At 28.5% G+C, this 15312-nt stretch overlaps 1 protein-coding gene across 3 annotated transcripts; it reads right to left on the reverse strand.

Moving 5' to 3' along the window:
• Positions 1–450: 450 nt before the first annotated feature.
• On the reverse strand, positions 451–13716 carry LOC136781555 (uncharacterized). 3 transcript variants are annotated; one of them, XM_066740452.1, is made up of 11 exons: positions 12056–13716; positions 11847–11970; positions 9931–10111; positions 8913–8999; positions 7835–7948; positions 7427–7765; positions 7283–7363; positions 3954–6053; positions 3821–3886; positions 3559–3734; positions 451–2778 (listed from the first exon to the last, which is right to left on the reverse strand). In XM_066740452.1, exons 2-11 carry the CDS (start codon positions 11931–11933, stop codon positions 2740–2742), a joined length of 3270 nt encoding a protein of 1089 aa, XP_066596549.1. In that variant the 5' UTR covers positions 11934–11970; positions 12056–13716; the 3' UTR covers positions 451–2739. The 3 variants fall into 3 exon arrangements, with proteins under 3 accessions (XP_066596549.1, XP_066596550.1, XP_066596548.1); XM_066740453.1 differs by lacking the exon at positions 451–2778 and adding an exon at positions 2804–3248 and having other exon boundaries at positions 7427–7690; XM_066740451.1 differs by lacking the exon at positions 451–2778 and adding an exon at positions 2804–3248.
• Positions 13717–15312: the final 1596 nt, after the last annotated feature.

Genomic DNA, 15312 nt, shown 5'->3' on the forward strand with positions numbered 1-15312 from the left:
AACAATATCGAGAGAAGTATCGACGTACGCTATATAACTCAAAGACCGACGATTCAGTTTGATATTGTGCAAAACTAGGACATTACCATAGAAAAGTATATCAGACTTCATCACTGTACCTAAACTAACCATTTTAAGCCAGAAATATTTCAATAGTACGTATAGGATGGATTTCATGTCGCCTTAACATAAATGTAAGAAGTATATGGAGATGATCAAACACATGACTGTTGATTAACAGGTACTTCTGTGTGGATGATACACATAATAAAAATTCTACATTATTAATGGATTTCTCATAAAATTACCACTTTGTGTGAATCATAAAAATATTACAGAGATTATGGAATGGAATTTGAATGAAGAGAAGAGAGAGAGAGAGAGAACAGGCAGAATAAATTGTTGATAGAATAAGTTCGAAGAAAACAAAATATGTTATAAACACCAATAATAGCTAAGCTGGTAACACCCAAATCAAAGCTTTAGTATTGTATTTAATAAAATTTAACATCTTAAGAAAATTCTTTGGAAGGAATTTATTAGTTTCAAGACTTCAATTAATATAAAACGTTGCATCCATAACAGGGATTATTGTACTAAAAAAATGATGAAGCTTACTAAATTTAAAATTATCTAGAATCCATTAAATTTAAGTTTCTATGATAATGATTTACTCGTTCTTTCAGTTGGATAATATCAAAGGATATTCGGAACGAGATCTGAAGATATTTTTATAAAATCGAGGATACAATAGCTGTATATGAATAAACTGGTTAACTGTTTCGTCGAATACATTAAGGATTATTGTGCAGGTCAAGGTTGAAAATAGCTTTTCAGCTTTGAAGAAGCTTATGCCTAAGATGAACGTTGCATTGTACAATTTTCAACTATAATTCCAGGAAATTTGTTACTCGGCAATCATACTGACAGTAATTTACAGGTGGCGCTTTCTATATAGCTAATAAGCGTATAATGTAAATAATATATTAACACCGTATGCATAAAAAGCTCTCTTGAAGTTAAGAAAAAGAATATGCGATTTGAAAATCATGACTATTGTTAGCCTGTAGATGACGGGTTTAGCCACTTAAAAATTCGCCTGTTTTATATGTATATGCTTTACATTGCATACATGGATAGATTTGTTGCAAAATAAATAATCAGTTCCAATGGAAAAATGCTGTCCTCTTAAAGGTAATTTATCCATGGTCAAGTGAATAAATTCTTCTGACATACCTTATTTATTTAAATAGCTTTTGGTGTAAACACTTATTTCAAATCTTATATTTCTGAAATAATAGTCCATTTCTTTGTTATCGATTCTGTTAGATACATATAACGCGTGTCGCATTGTATAATATCGCACTTGTCCCAAAAGTGAACAGTTTATGAATACAGAAGTCTCCAAACTAAACAATTCATGACTATACGAGTCCCCAAACTAAGCAATTCATAACTATACGAGTCCCCAAACTAAACAATTCATAACTATATGAGTCTCCGAACTAAATAGTATGTACCTCATGTATTTCAAAAGAGCAAAGCCTCGAACACTTATGCTACTATAGTTTGAAAACACATTGGATACGCATCTTCGAAACTATCATCTTAAATGTTTAGAAGCAAACTCGTAGACGGAGGTGGATAAAATTAATGTTATTTGCTAGCAGTAACTTTACGGCATCGAAGACATTCTTCACTGGTAATGGTGTCAGAGTATCTATAAAACATATTTTAAATGATATAAGAAGAAAGAGAGAAAGAGAGAAATTGAACGTTGGGTGGAATAAGCTGGAAACGAGTCAAATAAACTGTAGATATAACACGTAACAATGTAGTCACACCGATGCTCATGCTTCATTGTTATATTTAATAAAATTTGAATCTTATAAAAATTAATATGTGGAGACTGGTTATGTAGAGACTATATATTTTTGGGCGTTTTCCAATTATCGGATAAAAATCGACACAGTGAGACATAAATAGACGCCAATTATGTTTGTTTCACTATGTCGATTTTTGCGCTAGTTAAAAAACGCCCTGTATAAACCGTTTCCCTAAAGCCTATGCCTGATTGTACTCAAAAATTTATACAACTTTATTAGTTTAAAAGCGTTTTGGTTATATTAAATATAAAATTATTTTTATAAAGATTTACTTACTTTTTGATTTCAAAAATACCAAAAAATTATTATTAAGTGGTACTGAAAATTTTTTAAAATACCGAGGATATAATATTGGAACATGTGATTAATATTTACATTTCAGTGAAAATTTAGATTAGAAATCACGTAGTAATTTTTTGACGATGCATTTATGTCACTGATATTCTTTAAACAATAAGCAATTGCGTATAATTTTTGTCCAAATTTACCCTTTTAACCATTGAAACTAAATTATGGAAATATTTTCTTCACTGCTTCCTTGTGCACAAGAGTATGTTGAACATAATGGCAGACGAAACTAGGTAGCAAAACTGCATACACTATTATTAAAGCAACTGAAAACGGAAGCATAAGCTGTTTCAAGATAATTTGCTTTCGCTCTGGTTTCAGATTTCTTGAATTAGGTTTATGTGCTCTATATCATTTCGTTTAGTAATTAATCTAATCCAACACCAGTACGACGTGAATAACTACAACAAATTCTCTGAGTAGTTTTTTTCCAGTTATGCAGATACTATGTGGTAAAAAATATAACCTAACCCTACGTTTGTCAATTTTTTTTCGACAATTTACTTCAATGAAGACAGTCTTTTACATCTTCCACATTTTCCCCCTATGAAAAAAAGAATAATAAATCAGAAAGTAATCCTGCAAATTCTTCAGATTTTTTGTTTCGTTTGTCAACCATAAGATAATTGAAAAAAACAGTTTTAATTAGTATACTAAATAGAAAAATACATTTTTCAAAAAATATTGCAACATTGCTTTAATATAGTAATTTTTGAGTATTGACATATAATATTAACGCTTTTTTAATAATACATAAATTTATAATAAACATTCATAATGTTAAACATTTGTGCCAAAATTGTTTACAATTAAAATAAACAAAATAATTAATCTCTGTACGATATCCCTTAAAATAAAACTTTTGCTCACACAAACGTATATAAAATCATAGTTTATTGGTTCCTTCTATATTTTTTTCGCTAGTGCTAATACTTTGACTAAATCAAAAGAGTATTAAACAAAGATACACGTAATAATTCGACGATCGTACCTTCCATTCCACATACAATACCCCTAAAGGAATTATGAATATTTTCAGGCCGTGTATACATTAAGAAATATGTTGATAAAGATACGCTTTCCCATTTTCAACTTTCGCTCTCAAATATCTAAAATCCTAATGTTGCTATTACTATATATATTATTAAACTGTTGCAAAATCAGTAAAAAAAAATTTAATCGATAAATAGTTTTTCAGACACGTGAAAGCGATAGTTAAAATATGAGAACCTTTATATTTTTCGGTTTTATAGCAGTTAGACTTAAAACAAATTATAAAAAATCAAAAAAATTTGGATTTTTGGAGATGTAACCAAGTACGTACTTGAGCAACTGTTCTATTTTCTAAACAAGGTGTTGAATTTATTAATGCTTGTATTTCCTTCGTATGCAGAGTTTTATTGTTTTTCTTCATATTTTCATAAAAAGCATTAAGAACAGTTGACTTTGCTTCTTCCGTCCACATTATTCTTTGACGTTTTTTCGCATTATTTGCATGACCTAGATGAAAGGAATACATTAATAGTATAAATTTTTTTAAGCATTATAACTTTAAACATCAATTAAGTAAAAATAGATTAACTTACCTATATTGAATTTCCTTTCTCTTTTATTAGACGTATCGTTTTTATTAGGACTCTCATATTCAGATTCTGTAAATACAAAAATTGAATATATATAAATACATGAAAAATTAGTAATTAAATAATATTAATTTACCATCACTCGACCCTGACAATTCATTTTCCTGTATATTTTTGTCACTTTTATTATAGTTTTCGCCATTAACATTTTCATTCTCCAAATTATTATTTTCATCATCGCTACAATCACTATCGTTGTATCCTTGCGCATGCTCTAAAATTTTTGATATTCCCAAAATATCCTTAGAAAGCAAGGGCTGCCGATAATGTTTTAAGTGAATCTTTTCGTGGTGACCCATGAAATCGGCAAGATCGGTAACCTCATTGGAACTTAAGTTTAAAGCTATGCAGTTCGTTGCTACATGTTTTCGAAGTTTTGTCCCGCGTAATGTCTCAGGCATATCAGCGCCACATTCATTTGAAAAACGTCTCAATAACTGACAGGCATTTAGATGCTTTTCCACGAGATTATCTGGACCAGGTAATCCAAATACATATTTATTGTTTTCGTGAACTCTTGCTTTTTTTCTGTATTTTAACATCATCTTAATACTCTCAAGCATGCCGTTGTCTAGCAGAACGGAAACTGTCCGGCCTAATTTTCCTCTAATTTGAAAACGTACATACCGCTTTGCAACCTCTCGTCCTCTTTTACTTAAAGAGGCATACTCCTCTGGATTTTCATTCTTACTAATTCGCTGATAGTTATTAAAATCGTCCAATAAAATTCTCTCCATTTCACCTGGTCGGCGTCTGTTAAAAAGTTGAATGGTAATTAGAGTTGTTTCCGCTAAAGCATGCCATGCTGTTAGTACGAATTTTTCTTGCAATTTTTTATGGGCTTCATTTCTTCGTGTTAACAAGAATTTTGTTAATTTCTTGATATCGTTTACACTTGGAAGTACTGTTTTTTTATGCCTTCGAATTTGTGTTTGAGACTCAAGTACTGTTTTACTAACTTCCGCCGTGTAATTAGCTTTTTTTATTTTCAAAAAATTTTCTGCATTCGTTTGTTTTTGAACATTATTATATTTAATACACTCTGATATCCAATGCTGACCAATATCGGATATCAACGTGCCAATAGTTGCAGCCGTTTTCGGAGAAAGATATAGTTCTTTAGTCTGGTCATATCTTCCAATAATATTAACAGCTTTTATAAAAGTGTCGTAAAATTTGGGGTTGAAAATATCTTCAAAATTTGCAATATCATCTCTTAAGTCTTTCATCGTTAATAATAGACGTGCTATTAATCTTAACTGTGCACGTATCATTTTAAAATGATGAGCCGAATGTTTATATTTATTGCATAGATGATTACCGTATATAACAATCAGTTCATCATTCCGAACAACGGATGTCACAATGTCTTGTCGTAACGGTGGTAAAACCTTACTTTTTAATGTAAAACATGCTTTTTCGTGAACATTTGGAACAAGTCTTCGCCCTAAAACTTTTATTGAGTGACTTTTTCGCGCACCTCGGTTAGTACATAATCTGACATGTACATGAGCTGTTTTTTTACTTAGGTATACTTTACAGCTTGGGCAAGGTATATAATAATCCGCTGTTCTCGGCATTTCAATATTTGGGCGACGACTAACAACGAAATTACAGGTTTCTAAAGATGACGTAGTATTATGAAGAAAATTTCCCCTTTTTCTGATTTCAGCAATAATTTTCTTACGCTCCACATTGTTTTTCGGAAGTACTGCAAATCGTTTCACATCTACCTCCTCGCGGTGGACAGTTTCCAAGTGTCTCGAAAGTTTTGAATAAAATTTGTTACAATAAAAACAACAATTTTTTTTGGTTCCGTCGCTACTATGTTGAACAACAACTTTTTCTGAGTTACGAATTGCAGTACCGACTGCTCTATCCATTAAAGACACATTTAAGCCATGTGATCCTGCGCTTTCTTCGTTTGCTTCTTTCCTCGATGTCTGTATATTTTCGTCTGAATGGATGCTTTGATCAGATGGAACATAATCTGGATCATTCTCATTTTCATGATCCAAATATTTTTCCTCAAAATTATCTACAACTTCCTCCAAATTATCAATTGCAGTAACGACCGTTGTTCCCTTTACATTTTGAGGCTCGCTAATATCTGAATTCCCGTTTAACTGGCCATCCTTATTAGAAACTTCGTAATCATTATTATTTTCATCTCCACCTAAAAATTAAACGTAATCAGTAGTATTCTTTGTAATTATACTAGAAATAATAAGAAACAACATTTAGATTTAAGAAAAAAACATGGTCAAACCTAGCTCATAAGAAATATCTTGACCACAAATTCTTTAAACTGCTTTGTGTAAAAAATACAAAATTATTTTTAATATCTCGTACCATTTTTCTATTATTTGATTTTTACTTAGGTTATAACATTGCATTAGCAGCAAGAATGAGAAAGAGAATTACAAAGGTAACAAGAGCAAGTGCTTTCTCTTTCTTTCGCTTTTAATTCTGAACAATGTTATAAACTAAATTAAAAATGAAAATGATTTAAAACTGGTGCAAGATAAATGAAAGTTTTATTTGACTATTTTACTTAAAACGGTCCAATGAAACTGTGTTTACAATATTTACTATAACCATGCGTTACACTCTGCATTACGTCTTGTATTACTTAAGATGTGGAATTATTTTAAAATTCAATTGCATACAAGCTAAATACACTTGAAAGTATTGCTTTTATTCTTTTGACGTTTCCATAAAGAAGTCAGTATAAATATTTCCTTTGCATGAGATATTGCATATGTGACAAAAACTCCTATTTTTCTGTATAATTATCGATAACTCTATGAAACATGATCGTGTAAATATCGTTGGGAGCCATTGTAAGAAAAACATATAATATACTAAAAGATGGATTTAGTTTTGTTTATGTATAACTTCTATTAATTTCAGTCGTGCATATTTTTTTTAGCGAGGGCCTTTATTTGCAAAGTTATACGATTCTATTTTTTTTAGCGGCTTTTAAATAAAAGTACGACTTATAATATGGTTTATGTATTTTTAAAACAAACGTTTTATGCTTCATTCTGAATTTTTCACAATATTGTTATACTCATTTTATTCTGAGCTACAGTGGTTTGAATTCTTTTTTATTTGTATTGTACACACCCAATTTTCAGTACAGAACTGCTCAAATTTGCTGTTCACATAGTATTTTCGATACGCAAAATATATTTTGTACATATTATATGAAACAAAATGTGCTTCGCATTCTAACTTTGCAGGCTACTATGATAAAAATATTGTATGCAATACCTACGTAAGTTTCTCTACTCGTGAAAAATTGATACTCTGCGCAATAATAACATAAAGTAGTGCGCAGTTAGAAGCTAACCATGAGTTCATTGTTAAATTTATGATAAAATGTATTTCCTATGTACTCACCCAATTCATCTGGACTTCTCTGAGGAATAAGCCATGGAGTGCTAATAGCTGTATTAGATATACCTTTCAATTGTATCATTACTGTAACGAAATTTATATATGAATATTAATTGAAAATTTATTTACTTAAATCATGAAATTTACCTTCAATTTGTTCTTGAGAGGAAAGAATTTTATCTTCGATTATAATTGGCTTAGATGAAGTAAACGGTGAACTATTTCCGCTATCTCCTTTTTCTAATAATGTAGTGTTATTTGTTGGAGGTATTTCAATAAATGTAATATCTTTTAACAAACTATCCGTTATAATTAATTGCGAAAGACAGTTTTCTGTTAATTCTGCAGGTTTAAATGGAGTAGAAGCCGCGGTTTTCTTTACAGCTTCTTTCTCGAATAATGTGACGTTATCTAATAGAGGTATTTCGGTTAGCTCACATTCATTAAGGAAATTATCAATCTTAGAAGTATTTAATAATTTCTCATCTAAAACATTAATCTGTTTTAAATTTCCAAATAAATATACGTGTTACTTTTTTGTAAATTTGTTGTTACCTTTCGAAGAATCCATAATATCAGGATAGTTAAAAGAACGGTAATTAATATTTGCAATACTTTCATCCATACTTTCATCTCTAATAGTAAATACATTATTGAACTGTTCAATACCTGAAAATAATATATCAGTCTTTAATATATTAATATGTATATATATAATAATCAATAGAAGGTTGAAGTTATTCTAGAGTTTCAGTCGACAGTTACAAGAGCCAGTTCATTACAATTTAGCTATAAACCATACTACTCACAATCACTAGAATATATAACTTTTAACTAAAAGTTCTACTATTTTAATAGGGAAAATGAAATTTTAAAATAATTACTAGAATTATATTCCTTCAGCATTAGTGGGTTAAGTATAATTCTTTTTGATGTGAATTTTAGTACCATATAAAAGACACTAGTTTTACGTAGGTAAACTAAATCCTACACACTAAATGTTGCAGTCTACCAATCATCTAACTTATATAGAGTTTGTTAAATGAAACAGTCAGAATCTAAATTTAACGTCCTTGCGTATTATTTTGAATACAGAAATTAATTTTGGGTTTTAAACCTATATGAATGCCAATTGAAAGACACCATAAAAAGATCTCACACAAAAGATTGATATCTCTTATAGTTATGAAGTAAAAAAGAACTTTACTTAAATGGTTAGAGTTGTTTTGTCTGGATTACCCTATATAACTGTTGATCAAAAGCAATTTATGCATCCAACAATTTAAGTTTGTAAAAAATAGCTTTCTCTTGTTGAACAATACTTAGATAATACTAAACTATTAAAACTATAGAAGTAGATACATAAGTTTATATAATACAGATTAATTAACCACCCTTTTTAATTCCTTTGAAACTACTCACTTTATAAGAATTATTTATTTATGACCACTATTCAGTCTTACAAAACTTAGTCAAGTGAAGATATTCAGTTACTTTCAGCTATAACTTAATTTGTAATGTAAGCAAGTAAATATTTAACCATGGATAAACTTAACCACAAGTAAGTGTAATGAAGCTTAACAAATAATTACAAAAAGCAGTATTAACATTTTACCTGAATGGCTAGTCTTACCATTAATTTTTTCCAATCGAGTCAACATCACATTTGGAATATTTAAATGAAGATTCCTTTGAATATCCTTAAGAATTTGATAATCATCTGAAATTTTTAATGTTTTTGTTAAATGATAACAGGTATTTTATTTTTATAAAGTTTAAATGCATTAGATATATTATATTCTACAGTGCCATGTTTAAAATTTTAACCAGATCTAATCAATATCTATTAGATTAATCTGTTCGTTAGGTTGAATATTCTGAAGATATTTAAATGAAAACCAAGCTAAAAGATTACATAACAGGAGCTATACTACTTTTTTTAGCTGTATCTTAACTTAATCGTACTTAGTGATCTAGGCTGTAATAACAGTAGCTATCATTGAATTTAAAATAACTTACAAAAAATTACATATATTTAAAGAGCAGGAATTTTATAGCCAATAATATTATTTAATGTTCTATGTTCTTTCTTAAAATATTGTAAGTCCTATAGATATTTTAAAATGGAATGTAAAATGTTAAGCAATATTGTGTGCTTGTAGGAAGTTAATAATAAGTAATATGTGCAATAATCAATAAGATGAGAATTTAATTAAGTCATGGCAGAATTACGTGATTAGATTTATTATATTCAATGCACTGATAATTATTTTATTGAAAGAGTTATTGAAATATTTAGATTATAAATGACATGATTTGTTTATTAATTCTTTCGGTCACCCCCTAGACAAATGGCTGATTCAACTTTTCCAATTTATTGCATGAAAACATAAAGCATTTATAAATTTTATCATGTGATAAAAGATTTAAAATACATTAATTTTTTGGTAAAGCACCATTATTAATCTCATTATCGAACGATTGAATCTTGAAAAAATAAATTCATTCTACCTTCAAACCTCTTATTTTCATTTTGTAAATTAAAAAATGGTAGCTGAAAGGTTTAATGTATACCGTTTCGAATTGATATATTACTGTTGGACGAAAAAAAGTTATTAAAGCAATTTTAATAATATATTAGAAATACTTACTATGCCTAAACACTATATTTTTCAATTTATTTCTACTAATATTTTTCTTGATATCATAACCAGAGTTTGTAGAAATTAAAGCAAACATTTCTTCACCGTTAGTACACCAAAGTCTAATTCTTTGTGAAGAATAAAATGGTATAATTAGAATTGTCGACGTCTTTGTTGAAACAATGGAGTACTGCAATAATCCAAGTTAATTCGTATTAGTGTTGCAATGGCGGAAAGTAAAGGATATTGGGAATATGGGAGGATCAGATATTCAGTTTTTCAAAAATGGAATGTGTTCAGCGTAGTCAAATGTAGTGATAATAGATGGCGAGAATTGGCTACCCCCACTCTGACTACTATTCCTATTGCAGCACAGGGTAATGGTGGTCAGAGTAAAGGTACGGAAATCTCGCAATCTATCATCATTGGCCATATGTTCTGTAACTTTAACGAATATTATCGGTATCGGTATAGTGCAATAACGACATGTCAGTATATATATATGTATACAGATATGCTATTGTTTTTGGTTCTTACCATTATGAAAATTTTTGTTATACTTGCAAAATACGGGGACTAACCAACATTTAAATAAGCGGTTACGATTTTATCATATGAATGGTCAAACTTTTGCTTCAAGCAATCAGTTGATAGAGGGTACATTTATGTACCGCGCGATTCGAATTAATTGCTCTATCAATCTTACTACCTACATACTCAGATAATTTACTGTGCGTACTAGGACTGTTAACGTGTTTGGCGCGAATAGTGTACTGCGTGAACTCACCTAGAATCTATAATCAGTTATTTAAATGTTCAGTGTGCTAAACATAGTGAATGATTGATATAAAAAGTGGTAAAGGTGAGTCCATTCAAACCTGTAAGGCAAAATATTACCATGTGGGTAGCTAATTTGTTGTTAATTAACCAATCAACATAGGTATTTTCGACAAGTCTCAATCCTACACATGGTACAATTTTACCTTATAGGATTTGGTTGGACTCACACCCTAAACCACAATTTAAATAAAGATTTTCAATGAACTTTGAGCTGAAGCTTTGAGAATACCTATACAGATTTATGAATAGTGGATTTAGGGTGTCTGCTGAAACATTCAACGCAGCATATAGAATCTGATGTATATTATCGTTGATGTATCTACTAATAAGTTTCATATCTTGTTTTCCAATTAACACTGTACTGACAAACGTCGTTATTAGATTTCTTTTGTATTTACATATGAAGTAATTATACTAATTTTAAGAGATGAGTCTTAACAGTGCCACCTGACTATTAAAGATGATATGAGACAGTGTGTGCTTTTTATAAATTGAATGCAACCTTATATTATTTTTAATCATTATTATTAACAAAACTATAGATAGGTTTAAATAATTTTTGTAATTGTTGGAAACGAGAAAATTCCAGATACTAATTTGATTAAATTCAAAGCTGTTTTATTCACCCATTTTTGGTAAATATTTGTCATTAAGTGCTTAGTGGGATCTGGTTTATTTGATATTATCACAGTACTACAGTATAAATTAAAAACGTATTTAACAACTGCAAATATTTTGTCAAATTAACGAGATACTCTGAGACGTCTAGTTTTATTTATAAAAAACTTATTAAATTTTCCTTTCTCCCTTTCTTTCTCTCTTAATATCACGTTTGAAAAATAAGAATGAGGGGTATTAGAAGGTATAATAGGCACACAAATGTATGATATAGTATAGGTATAAATCATAAAATACACTTAAGAAAGGAGAATATTGAATATTTAAAAAAGCAGACATTTGATTGATATAATTAGTCTGTTTGAAGTAATAGCAAATTTATTTTTAAGTTAATTATTTAATGATGTATATTAGCTTTACATCAGTTTAAGCCATCAGATATTTAATATAAAATTCAAACAACTTACTTGTATTAAAGCCATAATATAGATGATAACGATCAATGAAAATAACTTTAATTTTTTCCAGGACTCCATATTACCTCTCAGTTTCATTTTGATAAGTGTAAATGAAAGTATTATTTAGAAGAATCTGCAAAAAAATAATTACATTTAATTTCATAATAATATATAATTTACTACAAAGAGAATAGAATAAAATATTAATCTGAAATTACCGTTGAAATTATACATATATGTATAATTATATGATGTTCTATCCGTTATAATTCTTTCAAAAGCTATACCTATTATCAACTCTCTAAATCATCAAAATGGGATAAAACCTATACTACCAGAAACACTGCTTCTATCAAATCAAAACAAACTATTCATCAGCAAGATTTATTTGCTTCATTTTTTATTCTATCATCACCTTGACTTATATTTTATTAACCTTAAATATGAAAAGTCGATCAGACGATGCATACATTCTGGCGGCAAGTAGATTCATTGCTGCACATTGCTAGGTTGGTGGAATTCAACATTTAACGGAAACAGGTTTTGAATAATTATTGAGGGTGCTTGTGCTTGCATTCCGCAATCAAGTTCTGGTTATAACTCAACGGATTAGCAGTGATACAACTTTCAGAAAAATATACTAGACGATACTATTATTGCTATTAAAAATTTAAGTTGGTATACCTACTTAATCCCGACTTTTGAGATGACGGATCAGGACTATATACATCTAACGATAAAACGTTTATACTACTTTGACGTTAGATATTAAAAGCTATCGTAGTAATTTTTTATTGTTATACATTACTTTTAATTCGAACATCATCCAGTTTTATGCATGTAGCACAGAATCTCATTTCTAATAAAATAAAAATCATATAAGTATTTTTAGCTTATTAGATGACAGACTATAAATTATATTAAAATGTTATTACTTTGTTAAGCAATTTGTAATTTGTTCACAGGATGAAATAAAAATTTCCTCGAATACACAAAATAAAAACTTCATTGCAGAAAAATGAATGAAAAATAAGTTTTTATTAGCCACTGTAATTTCATTAGAACATTTAATGAAATTGACGAAAGAATGAGATAATTTTAAAAGTTAAATTTTTCCCGACAAACGTTTTATTCAGTGGTGCAGCAGTAGCAATTGCATCTGCACACTTTTTTAGTTAACATATATATTCACTCGTCATTTATATATATTTAAGATGATTAATAAATACTGTAATAAACTGTTTATCTATTTGCTTTGTTTTGTGTTGATATATGAAAATTCTTAAGAAAATAAACTTTCACAGTTAATTTCTTAAAATGTAAAATGAGTATTTAATTTTTATTTGTATGATCTATCTTAGTTATCCACTAACGATCTCAGTTCTACATATGATGATACTTTACAATTCAATTCACCTATAAGCGAGGCCATGTGCAACATCAATAAAATCAACCTGGCTATGTAGTATATATATAGTTTAAACAATTAATATTATACACATAACTAATAAGTCTATACTTTTGATAAAAGTATTGGTGGTACTTACAATATAAAATGAATATTGAATTTTTTGTTGGTATTCATCTTAATAGTCCTCTAATAATCTCATCTGCTCTACATATGATGTTACTTTACAATTCACTTCACATATAACCGGAGACATGTGCAACATCAATAACATCATTCTTTGTACGTGGTATATAATTTAAGTAATTAAGATTATACGGATAAATAAAAAACCTATTTTAGGATAAAATTATTGGTGATACTTACAATGCAAAATGAATATAGAATTTTTTGTTGGTATCTATCTTAACTGTTATCTAATAATCTCATCTGCTCTACATATGATGTTACTTTACAATTCACTTTACATATAACCGGAGACATGTGCAACATCAATAACATCATTCTTTGTACGTGGTATATAATTTAAGTAATAAAGATTAAACGGATAACTAAAAAACCTATTTTAGGATAAAATTATTAGTTATGCTTACTATGCAAAATGAATATTTAATTTCTTTTGTATGAATCATAATAGTTGACTAATAATCTCATCAGTTCCACGTATGATGATATTTTACAATTCACTTCATATATAAGCGAGGCTATGTGCAACATCAATAAATTCAACCTGGCTATGTAGTATATATATAGTTTAAACAATTAATATTATACACATAACTAATAAGTCTATACTTTTGATAAAAATATTGGTGGTACTTACAATATAAAATGAATATTGAATTTTTTGTTGGTATTCATCTTAATAGTTCTCTAATAATCTCATCTGCTCTACATATGATGTTACTTTACAATTCACTTCACATATAACCGGAGACATGTGCAACATCAATAACATCATTCTTTGTACGTGGTATATAATTTAAGTAATTAAGATTATACGGATAAATAAAAAACCTATTTTAGGATAAAATTATTGGTGATACTTACAATGCAAAATGAATATAGAATTTTTTGTTGGTATCTATCTTAACTGTTATCTAATAATCTCATCTGCTCTACATATGATGTTACTTTACAATTCACTTCACATATAACCGGAGACATGTGCAACATCAATAACATCATTCTTTGTACGTGGTATATAATTTAAGTAATAAAGATTAAACGGATAACTAAAAAACCTATTTTAGGATAAAATTATTAGTTATGCTTACTATGCAAAATGAATATTTAATTTCTTGTTGATATCCATCTTAATATAGTTATGTAATAACTTCATCCGTTCACCATATGATGTTACTTTACAATTCACTTCATATATAAGCGAGGACATGTACAACATCAATATGATTAATCTGTGTAAGTGGTATATAATTTAAATAATTAAGATTATACGGATAACTGAAAAACCTATAATATTTTATAGCCGAATGAACCGCTGCATTAATATTTGGCTGAAGTTTAAAATTTTACAAAAAAATAATCTTTCAATTTCTAAAAATACTGAAGATATTGTAGATGAATTGTATGGATGAATTTTGTAATTAGTACCCAAACCATGCGATTGTTATAACTTAATTTTTTTAGGAAATATTTTTTAAACATACATTATTCTGTTAAATTTAACCAATATATCTTTGTGCGCAATTTGAAACCATGCCTAAATATGTATTAAAATGAAGTTCTTATGGTACTTTATAAGAAATATAAGGATATATAATTTAAGACCCCATATCATTTAATTAATATAAATTTACATTTTTTGTAAATATCTATTAAACCAAGACATTTTACATTATCCTGTTAATATATTTACGCTCAGAATGTAAAACTATGCCTATATATATATTAAAATTAAATATATAGGCAAAGTCTCCAAACTGTTCAATTGACATAGATATATATATATATATATATATATATATATATATATATTATAGCGGACAATATTTTCCCGACCTTTCGGCAGTCAATATTGCCATATAAAGAACATCAATCTGATTT

The sequence above is a fragment of the Prorops nasuta genome, unplaced genomic scaffold, assembly GCF_024137725.1.
Source record: "Prorops nasuta isolate Cenicafe-Biocafe unplaced genomic scaffold, Cenicafe_Pnas_1.2 PNAS00023, whole genome shotgun sequence".
In the NCBI taxonomy this organism is placed as follows: Eukaryota; Metazoa; Arthropoda; class Insecta; order Hymenoptera; family Bethylidae; genus Prorops; species Prorops nasuta.